At 35.3% G+C, this 23,332-nt stretch overlaps 1 protein-coding gene across 1 annotated transcript; it reads right to left on the reverse strand.

Moving 5' to 3' along the window:
• Positions 1–1,927: 1,927 nt before the first annotated feature.
• Mettl14 (methyltransferase like 14) lies at positions 1,928–23,170 on the reverse strand. Its single transcript, XM_069843983.1, has 7 exons — positions 22,963–23,170; positions 22,349–22,525; positions 21,761–21,904; positions 18,096–18,269; positions 16,699–16,908; positions 12,643–12,815; positions 1,928–5,697 (listed from the first exon to the last, which is right to left on the reverse strand). Exons 1-7 carry the CDS (start codon positions 23,026–23,028, stop codon positions 5,439–5,441), a joined length of 1,203 nt encoding a protein of 400 aa, XP_069700084.1. The 5' UTR covers positions 23,029–23,170; the 3' UTR covers positions 1,928–5,438.
• Positions 23,171–23,332: the final 162 nt, after the last annotated feature.

A 23,332-nucleotide genomic window follows, 5' to 3' on the forward strand; every position in this document is an offset into this window, starting at 1 on the left:
TAAAAATATGTTTTAAAGGCAGAGAATTACTTTAAAATACAGAAAAAAATCCTTAAATACCTTGAAATTATTTTAACCGCCCTTAAAAAAATCAGAACGCTACTCCGAGCCGTTGAAGAATAATTAAATGACTCACCAAGCTGCGCATCTTGAGTTTGCGAGCTGCATAAGTACTGTTGCAAGATGATGTGCAGGTGCAGCTCCGGATGAGAGTCGTGTGACCACTTTACACTGTTCTACGGTCAGAATATCACTCTTTTACGTAATTTACATAACAAAGTACTGTATTTAAATATTGTTTTTGTAAAATATTTGTGTTTTGAGATTTCTGTCGTCTGTTTCATGGAAGGAATCTATCAGTTTCTGTATTATATCGGAATTATTTGAATTTTCAGCTAAAGTTGAGTCTACTGTGATATGAAATATTTTATGTTTAAGTGTATCAGTAACTTTCTGCATTTTTTGTTTTGGATATTTTTTTTGAGATAATTTTCTCTTCTTTATTGGCGATTCTCCAATCGTCACTAAGCTCTCATTTAGTTTCTCTACGTCTACGATACTGACTGAACTACCAGAAGATGAGATAGGGGTATCACTCTTCACGCTTTCTATTACCACGTTCACATCACTAGTACCAGGCGCACACAATTCACTTACACTTTGTTCCTTAGCAAGTTTTGAAATTTTAACACTGCAACTTTTACACACTTTCAGATCAGATGACAAGTTTACGTCTTGCATTTTCAGTTTCACAAGCATTGCAGAGGTCACACGCCTTAATATTTTACTTCTTTTTCTGTGATTAGGCAGTTTGAATGGATTAAAACAGTAACTGTAATTTCGTTTTACCACGTCACTCATGATTGCAGCAACACAACACACTTCTGATCTTATAGAGTCTCAACTGGGTCGTTTGTTGATACAGAAACTGTTGGGGTTGCTGGAGGGCGCCTTGCAAGCTATTAATACTCTTTCACATCCCTTCAACATGCTCGCCTCACCTAGGTCCAAGGTCAGATTCTTGTCACTCGATACAGTATGCGTAGCACCACTGGCGCACCGTGAACATATCTTCAAAAAATTATTTTTAAAGTTATTTCTTACTCGAAATTAATCTGAAACCAACGTAGTTCTATGTAAAATATAATAGATTGTATGCATATTTTTTTGCGTTTTTAAAGTAAGCTGTCAGTATAAAAAAATATTAAATTATGTTTAAAAAGTGACCCTCTAAAACAACCCCATTTGTATTTCAACTTATACTTAAAAAAAAAAAAAAATATATATATATATATATATATATATATATATATATATATAATAGTTCATTTCTTCCCATTTCAGATGGCACCAACACTCATCATCTATGATGCATAGAATCTTAACAATGAGCATTTTCATACTGCGTCGTGCATGAATTTGTCATATAATTAAAAGAGTATAAATAGTAAAATATTAAAGTATGATCCCAGAAAAAATTACAGACCTCTTATTTTGATCTGCACAACATATTTTAGAAGATTTAAGCAAATATTAAATGGTCACGTTTCGCATACAGGTGTTTGATTTGACATGCACACAACACAACACGATACCTACTTCGAAAGACTTGGAAATTATTGTTAGATAAATTAAAGGGAAACTGCTAAGTGTTGAAGGGACATTACGTGCTTTTAGAACTAGAGGTTATCTGTTTATTTACGTAAAGTAACACCGCACCACTGATAATGTATTACTCACTCTCGCTGCGGCTATCACAGCTGCATGTTCCTGATCGCGGTCTCACTCAATCCGAGCCTTCCGACCCGAACACACCATCAGTAAATTATTTGCACAGCGACTTCTTATTCAAATAGCCTTCTAAAATCAACGCAGTTCTACGTAAAACATTTCAAAGAATATAATGATATTTTTTCCCCTTTTTAGAAGAAGTCCCTGATATATGAAAACGTATTTAAAAAATATAACCCCCTAAAAGGGGCCCATTTTATATTTTGATTGAACACTAAAAATTAGTATATAATACTGCAATTATTGCACTTTAAAATGATATAAATACGAAATTTCTACGATTTATAGAATCTTCAGTATAACCATTTTCATAATACATTGCATCCCAATTTACGGAAAATGTAACATTTAATAAATGACTAAATAATTGTGTCAGTCTGAAAAAATTACACATGGGTTATTTATTTTCATCAATAGAATATATAAAAAAAAATTGGAGCAAATATTAAGTTGTCATGTTTCGTAGGTGTTCGATTTGATATGGAATGACTCACATATGAATATCGAACGTGTTGAAAACCAACTCGCAATGAAGACGATTTGCCTTCATATTTCGCGCTGATGTCACATGTATTTCTGTGGTCTTAGGTCAACACTAAGTCAAATTCACATAATCTAAGATCAACGTTTATCAATGACATTCTTTTCCACTGAATTTGATATCATTGATATCTAGTTAGTTAATTACAATACTACAGACTATACAAAAAGAGAAAAAAATTCATCTTAGGTACATGCTATTTATATTTCAGAGATGAGGCAAATGCATCTAAAATAAGGCTTAAGAATTTCAAGGTATGAACATTGTTCAAGGTCCTTGGTACGAGGGGGATCCAGGAAATAACGACCGTTCGCGCATACCTGCCGCGCAGCTGACTCCCCTTCCTTGTTTGAAGGTCAACTGGCTTCCTTAACATGTGTTCTCATAATGTTGTGAGTACTGGTTGCAACAAGTCGCCATTGTGCATTTTGTGTTACTTCAAAATGAACGACGTGATTGATAATCCCGCCGACTGTGAGGTGAGGAGTGTGATTCGATTTTTGTATGCCAGACATTTGAAACCTGCAGAAATTTACCGGCAATTGAAAGAAGTGTATGGTGATACTGTAATGAATGAAAGAAATGAGAAAAAATGGTGCGAAATGTTCAACAATGGGCGAACAAATGTCCAAGATGAAACTCGACCCGGACGCCCATCACTCATCACAGCAGACCTGAAGACTAAAGTGAACGACAGAATCTTGCATGACAGGCGCACATCACTCGACGAATTGCACATTGCCTTTCCTGACATTTCTCGTTCCTTGCTTGGTGAAATTGTGTCGCAACATCTTGGCTACCACAAAATCTGTGCACGATGGGTTCCACGGCAACTGAGGGACCAACACAAAACTCAGAGAATGGCCTCAGCATTGACATTCTTGATGCGATATCACACAGATGGAGACGCCTTTCTTGATCAAATTGTGACTGGTGATGAGACCTGGGTGTCTCACAACACCCCAGAGACCAAGCGTCAATCACGTCAGTGGCATCATCCCTCATCACCCAAGAAACCGAGAAAATTCAAACAGACTCTCTCAACACATAAAGTCATGGCTAATGTCTTTTGGGATCGTTTTGGAACTGATGAAGAGTTGAAGAAGACAGTGAACACCTGGCTTAATGAACTGGCGGCAGAGGAGTATAACACGGGAATTCTAAAGCTAGTGAACAGATACAACAAATGTTTAAATGTAGGTGGTGATTATGTAGAGAAGTAAAGGAAGCTTCAGTTATGTAACAGACTTTGTTTTTTCAAATAAATATATTTTTTTTAATTATTACAACAAAGCGGTCGTTATTTCCTGGATCCCCCTCGTATCTTGCGTTGTATCATAAATTTAGAAACACCCAATATTTCGGAGCTATGTGTTGGATCCACAATCAAGAAAGGCAAGGAAACGAGATACCTAGCTCTTAGTAACAGCTCATAGAGGTTCCTTTTCCCTTGCCTTACCTGACAATGGTTGGTTCCAACCCATTCTTCCAATATGTTGGATGTTGCTACATCTCTGACACAGTGAACCACTTTCATCTATGTACTTATCAGACAAAATTATTTTCCCACCTGGAGCTCAATCTGCTGATGGCTCCTTAAAAACAGTCCGTATTCAGTACCAGGCAGATTTTGGCGAGATACATGGTTAAGGAACATTTCCTCCACTGCCTCTCATTCCACCACTGCCATGCCATCATCTCTCTGATTCTGAAGAGTCTCCATAGTTTAAAAGGATCGTCAAATTATTGCTATAAAATTTTCTCAAAGATTTTGAATATTCTACGTGAGGCCCGTAACACACTTGCAGAGTTTTCGCCAGCGAGAAATGTGTTGCGAGAAAATAAAAAAATTGATAATATGGATTCAAATGGACGTCCACAAACTGGAAGAGATTCTCGCTCGAGGCGAGTTTCTCGCTGGAATCGGTAGGTCAGTGAATTTTCTTGACACATTTATCAAAGATGTTTGACATTTATACTCTTTATGACGATTGAATGTAGAAAAAGATATCACAGGTGGCGATGAATTGTATTGTTTTTATTGAAAATGAGGAAAGATGGCTGATAATTGCAGTCAGAAACTTATCGAACTTGTACGATGTCACCCGCAGACCTATTTATATGATACACGGGATGAAAACTATAAAAACACGAAAATTAAAGAAGAAATCTGGAGACAAATATCAGATTATCTGAAAATAAATATGGCTATATTTTATTTTGATGAGATTTAATAGTATTGATTAAACATTTGAAATAATGTATCTATATGTCTTAACAGTTTACGTAATTTTAATCAAAATATAGCAAAGAATTCTCAATCATATCATGAATGGCAAAAAAAACTGTCGCCCATTGAACTTGAAATAACGCCTAAACGTATCATCATTCAAATCGAAACCAGTGTCCAAAACTCGCCCTTATTTTCGTAAGATACAATGTGATTTTCAGATATTTCTGGCTTTAATTTTAGGCCTAATTTTTCTTTTCATTAACAAAATATGTTCATGTAACTCCATTTCCTCATCATCTGAATACTCCGATTCAACATAGCGTTCGTACGTAATTTGTAAAGTACAACAATATACTTACAGGTTATATATTTAAGTACGACAATATACGTAAATACATAACCTATAATATTTCCCCCAACGAGTCATTACTATAATCAGATAAATGCTTTCTGCATGAAGGCAGTGCATAGGTGATCATAGCAAGGTGTGATCTGTGATAGCGAGAACTCGCCAAGTGTGTGGAGGAAGGCTCTTTGCCTCTTTCTCGCAACACATTTCCCGCTAGCGAAAACTCTTCAAGTGTGTTACGGGCCTAAATTGAGAGGATTGATAATTAGGATTTCATAACTCAAATACTCAAAGTTTATCCCATCCTGTATTTCTAAAGCTCGGTACTCTTTATGATTAGAGATGTAATGCTGGTCCAGGAATCTTAACACTGTGACAAACACTGTCTGAAGTGAAATGCTGTATTTACAAACAATGTCTTAAAATGCACCCTATGCTCTGTGATTTCCATGACTAGATGAAGCAACATTGTATGCTTGCACCTTTCACATGAAACATTCATCCATCTAGACTTGCAGCTGTCCTTATCTTCCCCTTCCACGACCGCGAGAGAAGCCCCCACGCGATGGCCCACCTCTCCCTCGTCCTCCTGGTGCTCCTTTTCCTTTTGGAGGCGGCGATTTAGGTCTGAGGGCTTCTATCCGCTCTGTGCATCCTGTGGTTGCTTGTCCATTTGAGAAGTAACTGGCATACAGCTCTGCATTGAAGTTGCTGTTAGTGAGTTCTGGACCAACTGTCAACCAACCAGGCCGAATGGTGCTATCCCGACCAAACACGTGTAACCTAGCAACAAAATGAAACAGAAACATATGAATAGTATCTGTTTGTATCAGAGGTCTGCATCAGACGTTTTCATTCGAGCGCCAAGTAGTTCATCGCATAATCCGGTAGGTAGCACACATGCATGATGGGTAAAATTGTCACGATTGATAAATCCTCGAACGGTATAAGCCAAGCATTAGACATTCGTTCTTGTTACAGTGATGAACTGTGTAGTAACATCATAGATGTTTATCATTTCAAAACTTTGCAGTGTTTAACTAACCTCTCCATAGTACAACTACTAAACTTGCTTTAAAATGTAATATAAATGTTGTAGGTAAATGTTTTTTTTTCCCCACACAGGAGTGATTTTGTTTTTGCCACATCTGTTAGATGTTATTGGATGTAAATGTAATTATTATAAACGGAGAACACAATCATGATAATGGAAGAACCGTATCAAGTTTTCTAGTAATAATAATCTTTAATAATTAGTATATCAATCTTTGCGTCTGTAACAGTTGTGCAACATGATTATTCGTTTTATTATATTTTCTGTGACGTTTGTTATTAATCTACTGCTGTATCAATAATATTTTGTAAAATGTATATAGGCGGAACACTATGTATGGACCTATCATATTATATATGTGGTAAATCAAATCTATATATATATATATATAATTTGAACTGGTAATGGAAATTATGGGAATAACGGCTGAACAGATTTTAATAAATGGCCCCTCATTTTGAAGCTTGAAACCCAAAGTTTTTCGGAAAAGTAGTAGTTTTCAGTGAAATGTCAATTTTCCTACATAATTTTCCTATTTTCCAAAATCCATCTGTTGTCAGTTTTGAGTACTAATTTTATTCAATCACGGCCGACTTGATTGAATTTCAGAACAAAACACACACTACAATACATAATAGGCTATTACACGAAGGACATGGACCTGCAGGATTGCCGACATATTTAGACTCAATTCAATTAGTTATTAAAAACTGATTCTGCAGTGTATAATTTTCTGAGTACAGCTGTGTATTGGATATTCAAATCTACGAAACTTGAGGTGGTTTGATGACATTATTACCATTAGAAATTAAATATTATTATAGTTAATATCATGATGCTTCTATTTTTCATTAATTGTAAATAATATTGATGCTATATTGATGACATGAAAGTGAAACGTTTTGTGGTTATGTAAGTAAATGTGTGTGTGTGTATCTAATGCTCTGGATTTAACAATGAAGTCATCATCCTTCTTGCTTCCCAATATTTTGATGGAAGGTCCACAAATGTCCTAAGAGTTTCACAATTAGCCAGGTGCTCCATCTCCATGTCCTCTTCTCTGGTGCACAGTAAGCATTTAGGTGAATTCAGTACTCCAATACGATGGAGGTGTTTACTGAGGCAATCATGACCAGTAATCAATCTAAACATGGCCACGGCAGATTCAGGAATTAGTTTTGGATCTTTGAATTATTCTTTCCATTTTGAATTTTGATGTTTTGCCTGTTCACTGTAACTTATTCTTTTTATGACTCGCTTTATTGATTCATATGGGAACTTGAAATTTGTTTTTAAGTTGATATAAGTTCCTTTCTTTGCTAACATATCTGCTTTCTCGTTACCGTTCAGTACGCAGTGGGCCGGGATCCATTGGAAGACCACTTTTTTATTTAGCATTTGAATTTGTTTTACCATGCAATGAATTTCTTTTACTTTTTCCATTTTAGGGGATGTAGTTGAGCTGATGGACTGGATTGCAGCTTTGGAGTCAGACAGGATGACTATGTTTTTGCACTGGTTTAGCCAAACAAATACATTTTGAAGTGATGTATAAATGGCTTCAACTTCGCCATCAAAATTTGTTGTGTACTTGCCAACATTTTTATAAAGAGAAAAGTATTGGCAAGTAGCTCCTGCTTCAGCTCCTTCATTTTGATCCATGAGAGATCCATCAGTGTAAATGTACAACCAGTCCTTTTGTGGACATTTTCTATTAATTGTTTGTAGGGCAATGGCTTTTGCTATTTCTGGATTTATATCTTTTTTGTTGAAGACTTCATCAAGATCAAGGCAGCAATCTACTTTGAAGTTATTAAGTGGATTATATCGAGACATCAAGTTCTCCTTTTCACTTGGTATTTCTAGAATTTGCTTAAGCTTTTCTACCTCTTGTATGTATCCATTTTGAGTCCTCAATTTAAATTTAGAATCTTTGTATTTACTCCATTTATCCCAATTTGGAAGCCTTTTTAATTTTTCATAGGTTAAAAGGGCTTTTGTTTCAAGATCTGTTACAACTGGTTTATTAGATGTGATTATTTGCATGGCTTCAATTGGAGTAGTTTTGATTGCACAGTGATGAGACGTAAAGCTTGGTTTTGAGTGCGTTCTAATATCTGTTTATTTGTGGTTGATGAGGTTATTAGTGCTTCACCACAGTACGTTAAGATAGGCTTTATGTATGTGTTGTAGGTTGTGTTGAGTGTACTCCTTGAGCTACTCCATTTCGTTCCTGCCAGTCTTTTTAGTAATTTAAAACGATTTGTTGCCTTTGTGCTGATCTGTTCAATGTGATTTCTCCATGTGAGCTTATTGTCGAAATGTATACCCAAGTATTTTACATTTTCAGTTCTTTGTAAATTATCATCTCTATAGTTTAGATTTATTTTCACTGGTTTCTTTCTTAATGAGAAGAGTTGAAAGTTTGTTTTTCCTGTGTTCACTGACATCATATTATTCGAACACCAGGTTTCAAGTGCCACTAACGATGACTGGATGGAATTTTGAAGTTTCTCTACTGCGTTGGTTTTATGTGACATCCAAATAACCAAATCATCAGCAAAGAGTGCTGTTTTAGTGTCATGTTTTTCCAGCTCTTGTGGTAGGTCGTTAATATATATGTTGAATAGTGTTGTGCTTAATACTGCACCTTGGGGTAAGCCCAAGTGAGTTTGTTTATATTTAGAACTTGCTGATCCATAAGTTGTAGAACAAAATCTTTGGGTGATGAACTCAGATATCCATCTTAACATATTGGATTTTATGCCTAATTTCTGGAGCTTTGTAATCAGATTGTATCTCCACACATTATCATATGCTGATTTCAAATCGACGAATACAGCTAATGTATCTTTCTTTTTATTAAATCCATCCTTAATGTAAGTAAATGTAGAGAGTATCTTAATTTAGATCTTCATTTCTATAATTTACTGAGTGGCTGCTATATATAACTACAAAACTTAAGATAATAATACTGTCATTAAAAATCAAATATTTTTATACTTATTAACCCAGTGGGGTTGGGTCTTTTTCATATACTTAATGGCGGTGTAGTGTAGATATTGATATGTGTCATTGTCTTCAGTATTGGCTCGAGAGAGCGCAGAAATTACAGTTCCTAAGGAAAGATAAAAAGGTATTACTTACTGATAAAAATAAGAGGCCTAGAAAATTTTGTAGTCTCCAGATCATTTCAGCAAGATCTCTTAGTAGGATAAAATGATTTTACGCTCTACATTTCAAGTTCTACATGCAGCAGCTATACGAAAATGCTATTGTTCGAGAGCTTAGCAAACCTGACATTTTTTTAACTTTTGCCTACAATCCACAATGACCTGAAATAGCTACTGCTATCGTCCTGACATTGATGCTTGCGTTTTCGCGTTGAAACTCAAAAACTGAAGTTGGATAGGTTAAAAAAAAAAGTATTTGGCCTAAAAAAATCCATTCAGAGGGAGTATGTTTCATTATTATGGAAGCAAATAACTATCAAAATGACAAGTATTCTTCACTGAAAATAAATCTGAAAAATTTTTATTTGAACATCTAACAAACTTAGTTTGTAGCAGTATTTGCTGCACAAGCCACTAGTATTGAATAATTATTAATTAGCAATAATAACTGTATATCGAAGTTTTTCATACTATTTTATTTATAACTTCATGTTCCAGTTTTGGTAGGTTCCATTGACTGTTCCATTAAACGTTTGTCATAAAAGCAGAAAATAAAGCCTTATTTTTACAGTGTGAGCAAAACATATGTGTATCTTATCTGTCGCCTTCCATACAAGATAAGACATGTCAGTGAGATGACCTTGTACTGTGCTTCTATTTATTACGAGTGTACCACGACCGATCTTATCTCACTCGAGGGTGCGACATTCGACCAAGTTCAAGTGAGCGATTTAACTCCAATGCAGCACTCTGGTTTGTATCATAGCACGAGATATCCACAAAACATTTATGGAGCTTGTAAATCTTATCTCGCAACATCTTCAATAGGGAATTATCATAGCACTTCGACTTTCAGATGCCAGAGGAAAATGTCGCGAGTTAATCAACAGAACCAATCACTATTTCTTTCAGGTATACCTCCTGAGTGCCTTCCTCATCCCACAGATGCTTTCAACTGCCCCACCCCTCATGGAACAAATATTTGTTATAAAAAAAACAAACTTCTCAAACTTCATTTTACATTGCTTCCCTCCTTGGTTGTCGTCGTCGCCATCACCACCACCATCACTATCACCACGTTTGATATAGCTGCTTTGTCTTCTATAGCAAACTCATCTGGACGAATCCCTGTTTCATATAACTCTCCTACATATTTCGTTCTGCTCAGTATTCCTTGTCTGTTATTTTATTTCCGATTTCGTTTTCTATCAACTACATGCTTATTTCCTGTTCTTATTTGCAAAGTCCAAACATTTTACTTTGCAGTACATTAAATCATATCATCCTTTTATTTACACTTCTCTTTCATCCAGTTTCTCTTCTTAGTTCGTTGTTTAGTTTCGTGTAAATGTTTAATATAGCTCACTTTCAACATTCTTACTGCAGGGAAGGTTGTCTCCCCATGGTGTTTCCTGGGTAATGCAAAATCATCTTCAAAAACAGACAAATTTCCCAGTAAAATGTAGTAAGTTTTTACTGAAAAGCATGAAGAAAAGTGATGTAAAAGTGTAGAGAGGGGAAACAAGAATAACTGGACAAGATGGGCCGAAGCTTGTGGCAGGCTGATGTGTTATTCCAGTGAAGAAAAAGAAGACTGTCTTAACGATATTCGTTTATTGAAAATAACAAGAAAATATCGGATGTTTTTCCCTGGTTCTGGGTTAGGGGAAATGGGAGAGTCGTGATAGAAATTGATAATTTAGAAATTCGACTTGAGACGCGGATGCATACAGAGTTACGATAATGAGGCAGAAATTGGGTGTAAGGGAGACAGAGGTAATGGGAGAGTGCCTGAGTAGGAGTGTTAGGCTTGTTCGAAGGGTATGATGTGGGGGTAGGAAAATAAGAGAGAGATGAAACTGGGTTCGAGGTTAGTTCTCGAAATCGAGGGATCAGCCAGTCTAGCTTGGAGACTTTTCAACAGCGAGAACAAGCTCCATGAATGTCGATGGATCCAACGAGCCTAGCTTCGCGACTTTTCGACACCAGGAGCAGGGAAACAGGTAACTCTTCTATCGAGGGATCAATGACACTGGCTTCGCGACTTTTTGACAGCAGAGAGGTTCGAAGGAAGGAATGGGTCGAGCAAGCCGGGATGAACATGGAGAAATCCAAGTCAGGATTGTTCTAGGGGAGGTGAGAAGCAGATGACTTGAAGGTGGAAGAGCTTCTGATTTCTCACTGACAATGCCTTGAGTTTTATCTGGTCAGTCACGGCTCCACTCCTCACGTCACCAGTGATGTCACGTTGGCATGGGCCAATGGAGAGAAAGCACCATCCCTATTTTCATGGTTCTTTCTTGCCCAGCAGGGTCCTGCTGCTATCTAGCAGGTGTTATGGAAAAACACCCCCTTACTGGTACACGTGGTTCAACTTCTTAACTCTAGACATATAGTAAGCCAAGAGGCACTCCTCGAAAAGTTGCTAAGACAGGATTGTGGGGGCGCATCCAGCCTTTAGTACGAGGGGAGAAGAAGATAACAGGGAGAAGGCTGGTAGTGCAATGCTTTGTCGTGGTTGAACTTTTAGCTTGAAAATAGAAAATGACATGAAATTTAGGTAATACTGCAGAGGTCATAAAATTAGAGATACACACCAAGCTGAAGCTAGAGAAGATCTGAAATGGCATCTGTAAGGCAGCCAAGGTTCTACAAGAACTGTAGTGCTAAGAGTGAGTGAGAAAATTTGTGCGAACTTCATGATTTTTTTATGTACACTTTTTTTCATTTTCATATTATATATCAAAATTGAGGTATTGACAATCTGATACTTGCTATAAACATTTGTTATTAATTATGTTTTTGCCTCCTATTATGTCCTGTCCTAAAAATTATGCTTTTGGATTTTTCTGTAGATATTGCCATCACAAAATATTTTGATATAACATACTCCACCAACACTAGGAAACCTTGCACTTGAAATAACATAGATAAGTAACCAACTGAAAGAATAAAAGCAATTTTCGACTTCAAAAACGAGATTACTGGCCATATTTTACAAGTGATACGATTATTTATCATTCAATTCGTTATTTAATATTGCAATATTAATGAAAGATTATTCAGTGTTGATGAAATTCATGAGAGTGAAATGACCAAGCATTCACCATGGGATTATTTGATTTTTGCCTTACAGTTGGGGAGAACTTCGGAAACAATCATACCAGGTAATTAATCCAAGAGGGATTCGAACCCATGTCCAAGTACAGGTCCAGAGCATTAGTTCTACTCACTATCTCCAGTCCACACCGATGACTTCACAACTGGTAAGTTAAAGTGATCAAATGCAATAAACAATAGTTCTGACTCCCAGCAAACCTAAACATAGTCGGAAATGGCTGAAAACACAGTTATAGAGTAAGACAAAGGAAATACAGTAACTATTCTTATGCATCTCTTTTATCACTACTTGTGCAGATCTCCCGTGCAGACAGTACTTACTTTGTTGGACTGCATCCTATTTAATGCCTATCATAATGCTATTTAGCAGCTGGTGCATACCTCCTTCGGCCCAAGCAGAAATGCTCGATGATGTGGAAGATCTCGACTGGCTTCTCCAAAGATCCGTATTCAGGCTCCTCTGATATAATGAGATCAATATCCACATTAGCATGGATGAAGTCCCCATCAGTGGATCTGCGGACTGTGCCCTTAATACCCATGAGGCAATGCTCCTGAAACAGTTCACAACAAAACATTAGTTCACACTATATTCAGATTTAAAGCAAATAGCACATTTCATGAAGGAAAACGAATAAAAGAAAAAAAAATTTTGTCCAACTTCGTCACTACTCTGTTCACAAGTCTTGTTAACAGGTGTCACCAATGATTACTGCAGAAGCCTCTTGCAGAAAAGAGAGGTGAAGTAATAATTGAAAATCCTTCTCAAACTAGACTTTCAGTATCAAAATATTCTGCATTACATCAAAGAATGAGTAGGCTGAGCATCTTGGAGACAGGTGACTAAAGCGGACAGTGATTTTCTTGCTAGCGACAGATACCAAATGAGGTACAGTAAAATCTCTCGTAACCGATACCCAAATAAGTGGTAATACCAAAACAATGGCACTTTTTGCTGGGACAAAAAAAAAATTTGAAACTACCACATTGCCACAATCTGAGTCATCAGTTTTGCCACACTTGGAAGTTTGCAGGAACTTTCATTTTCAGTGAATATTCAAACCTAAAATTAGTGTATTATTTGTGTTGTGTGATGTGTTTTAATAAAGGAAATCCACACAGTTCTTATGTTTATTCAGTTATGTTCAGGCCATCAATGTTGCCACATTAAGAAGTTCACACGAACTTTCATTTTCAGTGAATATTCAAATCTAAATTTAGTGTATTATTTGTGTTGTGTGATGTGTTTTAATAAAGGAAATCCACACAGTTTTTATGTTTATTCAGTTATGTTCAGGCCATCAATGTTGCCACATTAAGAAGTTCACACGAACTTTCATTTTCAGTGAATATTCAAACCTAAAATTAGTGTATTATTTGTGTTGTGTGATGTGTTTTAATAAAGGAAATCCACACAGTTTTTATGTTTATTTAGTTATGTTCAGGCCATCAATGTTGCCACATTAAGAAGTTCACACGAACTTTCATTTTCGTGAATATTCAAAACTAAAATTAGTGTATTGTGTGCGTTGTGTTGTGTTTTCTTCTTCTTCTTTCATTTAACGACGCACTCGTCCTACTAATTGACTTTCAGCATCAATATACTAAGTCTTGACTCATTTCGTCGAATACTGTAGGTATGAATTCTTTCCCCAAGGAACTATAACTTCATTTTACATTTTTTTAACATGATTACATATAATTATGTGTTTTAATAAAGAAAATTCACACACTTTACTAAGATGTTCTGATCGTCAATGTTGCTACATTAGGAAGTTCGCACAAATTTTAATTTTCAGTGAATATTGAAACCTGGAATTAGTGTATTACTTGTGTTGCATGATGTGTTTTAATAAGGAAAATCCACACAGTTTTTATGTTTATTCAGTTATGAGCAAGTGATAGAGAAATAAGCTTCACATGGCTGCAGTTTCAACATTTGGCACCATGAAATACGAACTTTTTTTTTGTATATATCAGTATTTATTCAATCATCCGGCAAAATCTCGTATTCGGAACTAGTCTGGCTCCTTTGGTGCCGATTAAGAGGGATACTACTGTAGTTGGTTCTATGATAAACATAAATATAAATATTGGTTTCAAGGGATGATTGATGTACATGAAAGGATGCACACTTCTCTAAAATGAAATTAATAAATAATTACTTATAATGTTCAATACATACATCAATACTTGCTTCTTATTCAAGACAGACTGAATATTCAATACTCCTTCAATATGAACCAAATGTTGTGTACCTACTTTTATGTTATTTCAGTTGATTTTTTAAGCTCATTATATAATGCTCTCAGGGGAGCCTAGAGGGCGTCCCCAGGGGGTGGCTCAGGGAATACCTCCCAGATAGGGGTGGTAGGAGGGAAATTAAATATCTCTCGCAGACCAACAGGCACTGAAGCCTTATAGTAAAGCATTGGTTTGCTAAAGGCTGGAGGAAGACAACCTTGAACAAAAATCACCTGGTCCTCCAGGTTGGGTGTTGGCACAGTGGACCAGCTTCTCACTATACTAAAAGCCAGGTTATGAACCAATTAAACAGGAAGTACTTGGCAGGGTGAGAGGAAAGTGCGGGTTAGAGGGGTAGCCTGTGCAGCAATGACATGTTGAGTAAGGCGGGGCAGAGGTGGGAAGGAGAATGGAGCTTTTCATTGGACCTCACGTGAAAATGTCGTCTGCTAACGAAAATCTGGCAACGGAATCACGGAGACAGTGTAGCCAAACTTCCCAGTTCATTTGCAGTACCACGTGCATTACAAGTCACATTTCGTACCAGCGTCATTAGCTCGTGCTTTCTTAAAAACAGTAATTTTAATTACTAATATTGTTGATAATGTTATCGAGAACTATATACAGTAGTTATTTTAAACATATCGGTAACAAACGCTGAACACACTTTGAATCTCGCGCCACTATGTGGCAAAAGAGCTCAGAAAGAGAGCAACAGAACATTGCTTCTGGTTTAGTCGGTTCATAACCTGGCTTTTAGTATAGTCATAAAAAGCGTAAATGCTAAAAAGCTAATAATAAGCCTCGGGTAGGACAGACAATGGAAGGAGAGAGTGAAGCGTGGCTGTAGTATCATCTTGTTCTGGCAGAAGAACTCTGTAGTAAGGAATATTCTTTAATTTAAAAAAAAATTATTTAATGACGCTGTATCAACTACTGGGTTATTTAGCGTTGATGGAATAGGTGATAGTGAGATTAGGCCAAGGATTCGCTGAAGATTATACGACATTCGCCTTACAGTTGGGGAAAACGTCGGAAAAAACCCAACCAGGTAAGCAGCCCAAGAGGGAATCGAATCCAAACCCGAGCGCAACTCCAGATCAGAAGGCAAGTGTCTCTATGGTACTTTTTATGTTCACTAAATAAATATGATTTACACTTCATTTTGTAATGAATAGAATTAATGAAATTGAATTAATTTTCGGTTAATTTTTCTTCATTCTTTCCTTTAAGGAACCTCAAACATGGATGTGTAAAATCAATGTACAGTAGAACTCTGTTATAACGACATCCAAGGGACCTTAAAAATTATGTTGTTATAAACGAGTGTCGTAGTAACCGAGTTTCATATAATCAGTCTAGTGAGATGGAAAATGAAAAATAACAAACTTAATTTGCAGATTTATGTATTCACTTCCAAGCATATCAATTCCAAGCATATCATGAACGTAATAAAATGCACATACAATTATAAATGCAATATTCTGTATTAAAGTAATTTGATCAATTACTCACCAAACTTCTTTACTTAGGAATCAAGTAATCAGTCATTTTACTCTATTGTCTCCTATTTTCCCAATACGCACTTTCTAAATTACGTTCTATATTCATTATTTCAGTTACAATTTCACTGCTCCTTCCCCTAGCTTCGATCTATTCTGTTCAATTGCAGCAACAATTTTATCCTTGCTCTTCCAAATCATTTGGACTGTGCAATTAACTAGGCCAAACTCACCACACACGTCAGCTTTTTTTAATTCCATTCTCAATTTGATGAATCACTAACTTTTTCTTCCAACGTTAAAACTTTTCTTTTAGTGGCCATACTGCGCTAAAATGCGTGCACTTAGTGAAAACTACCTAGCCGAAACTGATCGTACGCAACTGCCGTTAATATGGCATGAATTCGGGCAGGTTAAAGGAAATCTGCCTCCATTTCAGAAGTCTATGACAGAAGGGGACAATAAATAATTCGCCAGATATCAACAAAATATTTCTTAAAATACTTTGGTTCTTAGACAATCTTATTCCAAACTGAGGTTGAAAATGACGTTATATGCATATACGTTTGTCGTATTAAGCAAGGTAGAAAAGCATATGTCTTATGGGGAATTAGTTGGAACAACAGAATATTTGACGTTATAGGCGAGGTGTCGTGCAAAACGAGGTCGCTATAACCAAGTTCTACTGTACCTTTGTTCTCTGGAAGACAGCCTTGGGTTCCAGGTTCTTGGAATGTCCAGGGTTGTTGATGTTGGTCCGTATCCAGCAGATGTCCTCGCAGCGTCGGAAGCCCCACTTCCTAAGACAGAAGCGCCCCATGTCCAGACCTTCAGAAGAGCCACACCAAAGGAATACAAAGCTGCGAGCTGCTGCCACCTCTCCTATGTCCAGCTGCATTATCTGCAATTTGAGACGTAAATTAACTAAGAAAATCCCTTCAAAAGAGAGGAAAAGCTGGGAGTTCTATATCATGCATTTAAGGCTTAGAAAAAGAATACTGTTGCTGCACACGCTTCTCAATGGTCTCATGTTCAAATGATTCCAATGGAAAATTTCGCGCTCTTAAGGGGACACTCCATTAAAAATAACAATTTTTTTCCTAATCATTTTTTTCAATCAAACTTTGAGAACATGTTTACTATATAAAGGGCTAACAAAATCCGAATTTTGAACTCCCAAATGTTTTCGGCTTTTGATTTTTCTTCCTTTCTTTTCTATTTTTCTATTAGAAATATTTTCAAACCCAAGTTTTTAGTAGAAGATCTCAATTTTTAAGCTGCATTTTTTTTTTTTTTTGGTTACATTCACAAGACATAGAGAAACATTTCTATGCATTAATTTTATGGAATATCTCATTTATTCAGTTTCAAAAGTTTTTTTTAACTATGTTATTTTTTCTATAAGTCATGAAAAATATTAGTAAAACAAACTAGCAGCATTTCTTACAAAATAAATGCATAGAAACATGCAGCTACCTCATAAATATTTGCAGTAAAAATTTCATCCAGAATGATTAATATTTGGCGTTAGAAAGTTGGTGTTGAATGAACAAAAATAAACTTACGAAAAAATGGATTTGGAAATAAAATGAATATTTATGGAACACTTGCCTATTAAAATTCTTCTCCGCTACATTCATCTAGTAACTTCAGGGAACTAACTTCAGAACAAAAGGTTGCTAGATTTCTAATCAGAAATTTGTAAAAAAGAATTCTTTGAAGAAAAAGAAATTTTGACAGCTCTTTAAATGCCACGCCTCCTTACAGCCTTAATTTAAAAACATTTTTAAATGTATTTATAATCAGAATTGAAATAAATCCATTTGGCATATGAAAATATACATTCTAAAGACGTGAAATTGCCAATAAAAATGTTTTGGAAAATTTTCATGATTTTCAGTGGAGTTTCCCCTTAAACCACAAACTTTTCTATGATTTTTCGCCCACCTAAGCGTTGTTACACATCAGTGTTGTCAGATTAAAAAAATTCGAATCATAATGAAAAAAATGACATAACAAGCAAAGATTCGTGAGATTTTTCTTTTTCATGAAAATGTCGCATTTTTATGAAATGACCCAGCAATTTACCTGGTCCCAGCCCCAGAACTGCATGTTCGTCACTCCCATTGTTCGTTGGTACTCCTCCAATGGTGGCTCCACTAGAATCACGTCGAATTTGCTGTTCAGCTCCTTCATGTCAAAAGTCTGAAGGTCCGTTTTCAGATACATGGGAGGAGTGGCTGTATGTGCTATCAGGTCATCCTGCAACAAAAATAACTGTATTAGGCTCAGCTGCAACTACAGCAGTAATGAAAACAGAGCTTCTCTGTACGGATCCTGTGAGGTTCATGACTGACAAAGTGGACTGATTTTCTTTGAATACCGTAAAATGGGGTAATTTTGCACCATTTTCTAGTTAAAAATTTGTTTTCAGTCTGTATATAGTCTTTAAATATCTAATTTTGAGATGGGCATTTATTTTATATGTTTTAGGGGCATGCGTGAATGTATTTAGCCAGTCATATCTTCGAAAATAAATGTCTTTTGAAATTTATAATCTGCCAAAAATTGGTGCAAAGTTACCCATAGTTGGGGGTTATTTTGCACTGCCAGTTTTAAGAGGGGTGGTGCAAAGTTTGCCACTGCTGGTGTTACATTGTACCACACATGTGTTAAAAAATGAAATATACTGCATCAGAAACAGAAAAAATGGAAACAGATTCAAACACTGCTATAAATAGTAACACGGACAAAACTTTTTTGAAAAACTACACAAACTTTCGAGAGGTCACATTCGTCTAAAATGTTGTTTCAAAAATATTTTCAGTTCTTTCGAATGACAAGTCGAGGCAACAGAATGTGAATAACTGTAAAAAATGATACGTATTATTTTGTGTCAAGTTCTGGAATGGAATATAAGCAAGTCCTTTCTTGATACTTTCTTGGGTGGGTTTAGTCTCCCAATTACATCCTCCCGTTCATATTCCATAATATCCTCCCTTTCAGATCATTTGCATTTGTATCCTTCTCAGCATTTTCCTTTGGCAAATTTGCAGATTGTTATGAAGTTTGGCAGTGAGAGACCATGTATGACTTTAATATGTAATAAAAAAGAAAAACAAATTCAAGTAATTTAGCTGTAATACAAAGTGTGAATTACAGTAAGCATTTTTACACTTCATGGAAGGTCCTCAAATCAGAATAATGCAATTAAAATTTTTAAAAATCTCGTTTGTGTTATTGTGCAAAGTAACCCTAATTTAGCCTCAAATTCACCTTGATTAGAAAATTATTCTGTAACACCATTTTTGCCGACAAAACAGCTGCACAAACGAAACTAGAAAGTCTAAATGCATGAATAAGGAACAGATACACGTATAACTTATCTTGAAATTGCGCACAGCATAGGTGATGAAAGATAATTAATTTGATCTATATTTCAATCAAATTATGCACACGTACCATAAACAAATTCTGTGACCACCAACAGTGGAAAAATACTGTACACATATACCATCTATTGGTGGAAGTGATGAACAGATAAATTTGGTTCACATAAACACCCCTATATCTATATAAAAAGTTTTTCATAGATGGTCCAAAGTTACCCCATGTTACGGAACTTTGTTTCATTTTGCTGTCCTCAATATGTATGTATATATATATATATATATATATATATATATATATATATATATATATATAATTTTTTTTTTTTTTTTTTTTTTCCCTGCTAGTTGTCTTTTCTCATAGCCCTTGCCATTCTGGTGTCATTGCCAAAATTATCTATCCAGTTTTATTGTGAGACTTCAATAGAAGTAAATGTCACAAAAAGCTTAAAAGTTCTCACTATTATGTCCAGATAGAGGGACTGTCTCCTAAATGTTTCTGGGTTGACACACGTGACATTTCCTCTACTTGATATTCCTTAGATCCAACATAGATCTTTATCAGACTAGATCAGATATACATTCCTTCAACATTAGAAATAAAGATAAATTAGATTACACAAGGTGCAGATTGAGTGTGAGCTCAAATACCTGCTTTTTTAATGGCATAAATATATTTAATAAGTTACCATTGGAGGCGAGAAAGTTACCAATAAATAGGTTTAAGTCCTGCATACATAGATGGTTGATGAACAGACCTTTTTATTCAGTGAATAAATTCATGGAGTGTGATGTAAATATTGTATTTTAGAAATGTAACCCTTTCTTTATATTTTAATTTGTCTCTTTGTACTTTAATTATACCTTTTATCCTTATATAAATGTGTTAACCTACAGCATACTCTGTATCTCTCACAGTGTTTGTTTTGTTTATTTCTTAGTGTTCGTTTATTTGACTATGTATGTTTATTTGCTTATAATTATTTGTTTACTTGTCTATATTTATTTGTGCTAAGTTTGTTTGTGCATGTGTAAGTGTATGTGTATTATCGAACCTGACGATGTCATATCCTGGCCTTGTACACTGGTTTCTGACAAATAAATATTATTATGAATATTATTATTATTATTATTATTATTATTATTATTATTATTATTAAAAGTGATGAAAGAATTATACTACTGTTGCTTCATTAACTTACAGCTTCATTTTTTGTAATGAAATTATGACTATGGAAATTTAAAATAACGCTTTTTTTTTCGAAATTTACAATTAAATAAACAATCAACATTCAAAAATTGGAAAAAAAAAAATTAAGAGAAAATTATGGTAACATGTTAAACTAAAAGCAGCCACAGTAGCTCAGTGCTAGAATGCTGGACTTATAAGTCAGGGGGCCCGATTCAAAACCTACCCCACCCTGAATTTACAACTTGTGTTGGGCAAGTCCATGGTCCAGGAAACACAGGGGATTTTTTCCAGGTATTCTGATTTCCCTGTGACATGCCAACCATTCTCTATCATCATCATTCATTACAAGTGTAATGTGGATCTAACACTTGTGGTGCACTCTGGATAGTTTCTGACGAACTAAGTGGTCTATGCTTCTAAGAACTAAAGACATCTATGAGCACGCCTGTAGAGTCAGGGTGAATAATGGCAAGTTAAGGAACATGCCATCGGACAAAAAGAAATAATAATAATAATAATAATAATAATAATAATAATAATAATAATAATAATAAAATACAAATAAATGAATAAATACAAATTAAAATATCGTCGTTAATTTTATGAAACCTCCTATGTCCTATGTGACAGTACAAGCATATTTTTTTTTTTCAGGAAGACGAAAAAAGTAATTAAATATCAATACGCCTACAGAAGAATAATAGAGAATTCGGCAGAAAACATTGGTGAATATGATGGATATAAATGACATCATCGAGCATCAGTGTAGGTCTATTGATATTTAATTCATTTTTTCTTCCTTCTGAAAAATTATGGTCTGTACTGTCACATAGGAGGTTTCATAAAATCAACGACGATATGTTGAACTAAAGAAGACATGTACTAGTATGAATATTATTTCGCTAATAATTGAGGGGCTTAGAACAAAAGCAGGTGACATTATTAAAAAAAATGAGGTAAGTGCGTGTTGTGATAGCCCAAAAGGATGTTTCTTTGGGATAAAATCAGGTAAGTGATCACACTGTGCAGTGCTGCTATATGGGCATCATTTCATCAGACTAGTGTATAATATTCCATTGCATGTAGAACTTTAACTGTAATTTCCTCAAAACTAGGTTTCCGTCACTTACCTGCTTTTTGTTCTAAGGCCCTCAATTAACACCTGCACCTACCTTCAGTTTAATCAGTTCTCGTAACTTTGGATATTCTTCAAATCTGTCTGCCAGGCCAACATCACGGATAAAATTCTGAGGACGTTGCCCTGTGTCCACAAAATGCTGGCAGTAATCGTTGTGAGGATTCGATGATTGTGTCCCCTGCAGAAAAGTAATTACATTTTAAATATCACAAATTTAAAATCAATAAAATAATGTACTTTTCTTCATCTTATGTTATATGGGTCATATATATACTAACAGAGAGGAAAGGAAAGGGTGAAACAAAGAGATTATACCAATGTGAGAATTTACTCTGGAATAGAAATAAAGAAAATATGCTCCTTTTTACTCATATCAAACCTCATTATACAGCGACTTCCTCTCGATTATGACGTCAGAAACAAGTTGTAAGGCCTTACACTCACATCTGTTGATTATTTCAGGAAGATCTTCAAATTATTTGCACAAATTAACCAGACTGGGCTACCTCTGTCCTCACTTGCAACTAATTCTTCAATTAGGCTACTTTCACATTTTCGGGCTACTCATATGACCATGCTCATGCAATTCTATATACGCTAATACTGGTATAAATGTACGTACTTTTAGGAAAGTTGAAGAATCAGTATACACCAGTTCATCTGTACTGGCATCCTCTTGCACAATTTTCTCCTGAACACTTTCTTCTTGAAGTGTACTTTCCCGGTATACTTTCTTTGCAGGAGCCTCTACTGACGTTCCAAGGGCTTGCCTTAGTTCGTCTACATTAGAAACTCCGAACTGAAACATAAAGGGTTAATTGTGAATAAAGTACAATATATCCAAAATAAAACCATGTCACCCTAGATCTGAAACTCCATAGTCTATATTTTAGGCAGTCCAATAACAAATATATTGTATTGCCACGAACTGTGTCTTCGTTTATTAGGACTGAATAGGTTCTGCTACCTTGAAATGGTATGGACTAATTGTGTTCAAATACAAAATTAATTCAATTATAATTCATAATTTAATGCAATATGCCCTATTGATGAAAATTGTGTAACGTGTATATCACAAATTCTGTACTGTAGAATCCACCCAATGGAGCGCAATATATACAGTTTTTCATTTTTTAATATTTTCTTTCTAATTTTATGCACGTTATTTACGAAGTTATGATGTTAAAACATATTTTTTTTTTTTACATATTCTCAATAGGTTAGGGTTGAACTTACAGTTTGAGCAAGAAGTTTTTTTCTCTTTTGTGAGCGTTGTTTCAACTCTTTTAGCATATCACACATTGTAATATATTTCGTTTAAGTAAGTATTATTAAATATTTTATATATAATAACGCTTAAGAACGTCAGAATTCCAATTATGTTTACAATCTCCCTAACTTCGATTCCAAGGTGACGATTTTTGGCGGTTTCTTTCAACCACAATATAGATCACATGATTAGAGGGCTCTGAGTTATATACGTTCTTCTGCCATCTCTAGAGTACATGGTGAACTATTACTGATAAAATCAGGACCTCCTACTTGGTGTACCTTCTTCTAAGTTGATATCATTCGAATTTGATCACCTTGGAAACACGACGCGATA

The sequence above is a fragment of the Periplaneta americana genome, chromosome 13, assembly GCF_040183065.1.
Source record: "Periplaneta americana isolate PAMFEO1 chromosome 13, P.americana_PAMFEO1_priV1, whole genome shotgun sequence".
In the NCBI taxonomy this organism is placed as follows: Eukaryota; Metazoa; Arthropoda; class Insecta; order Blattodea; family Blattidae; genus Periplaneta; species Periplaneta americana.

Excerpts from the sequence above, each read along its gene's own strand:
- Mettl14 (XM_069843983.1), bottom strand. The coding sequence starts at position 23,028 with ATGTGTGATATGCTAAAAGAGTTGAAACAACGCTCACAAAAGAGAAAA. Across the intron at positions 21,905-22,348 it reads ATTCTTCAACTTTCCTAAAA|GGGACACAATCATCGAATCC; the intron begins GTACGTACATTT and ends ACTTTTCTGCAG. Across the intron at positions 16,909-18,095 it reads AGTTCTGGGGCTGGGACCAG|ATAATGCAGCTGGACATAGG; the intron begins GTAAATTGCTGG and ends CTCAAATTGCAG.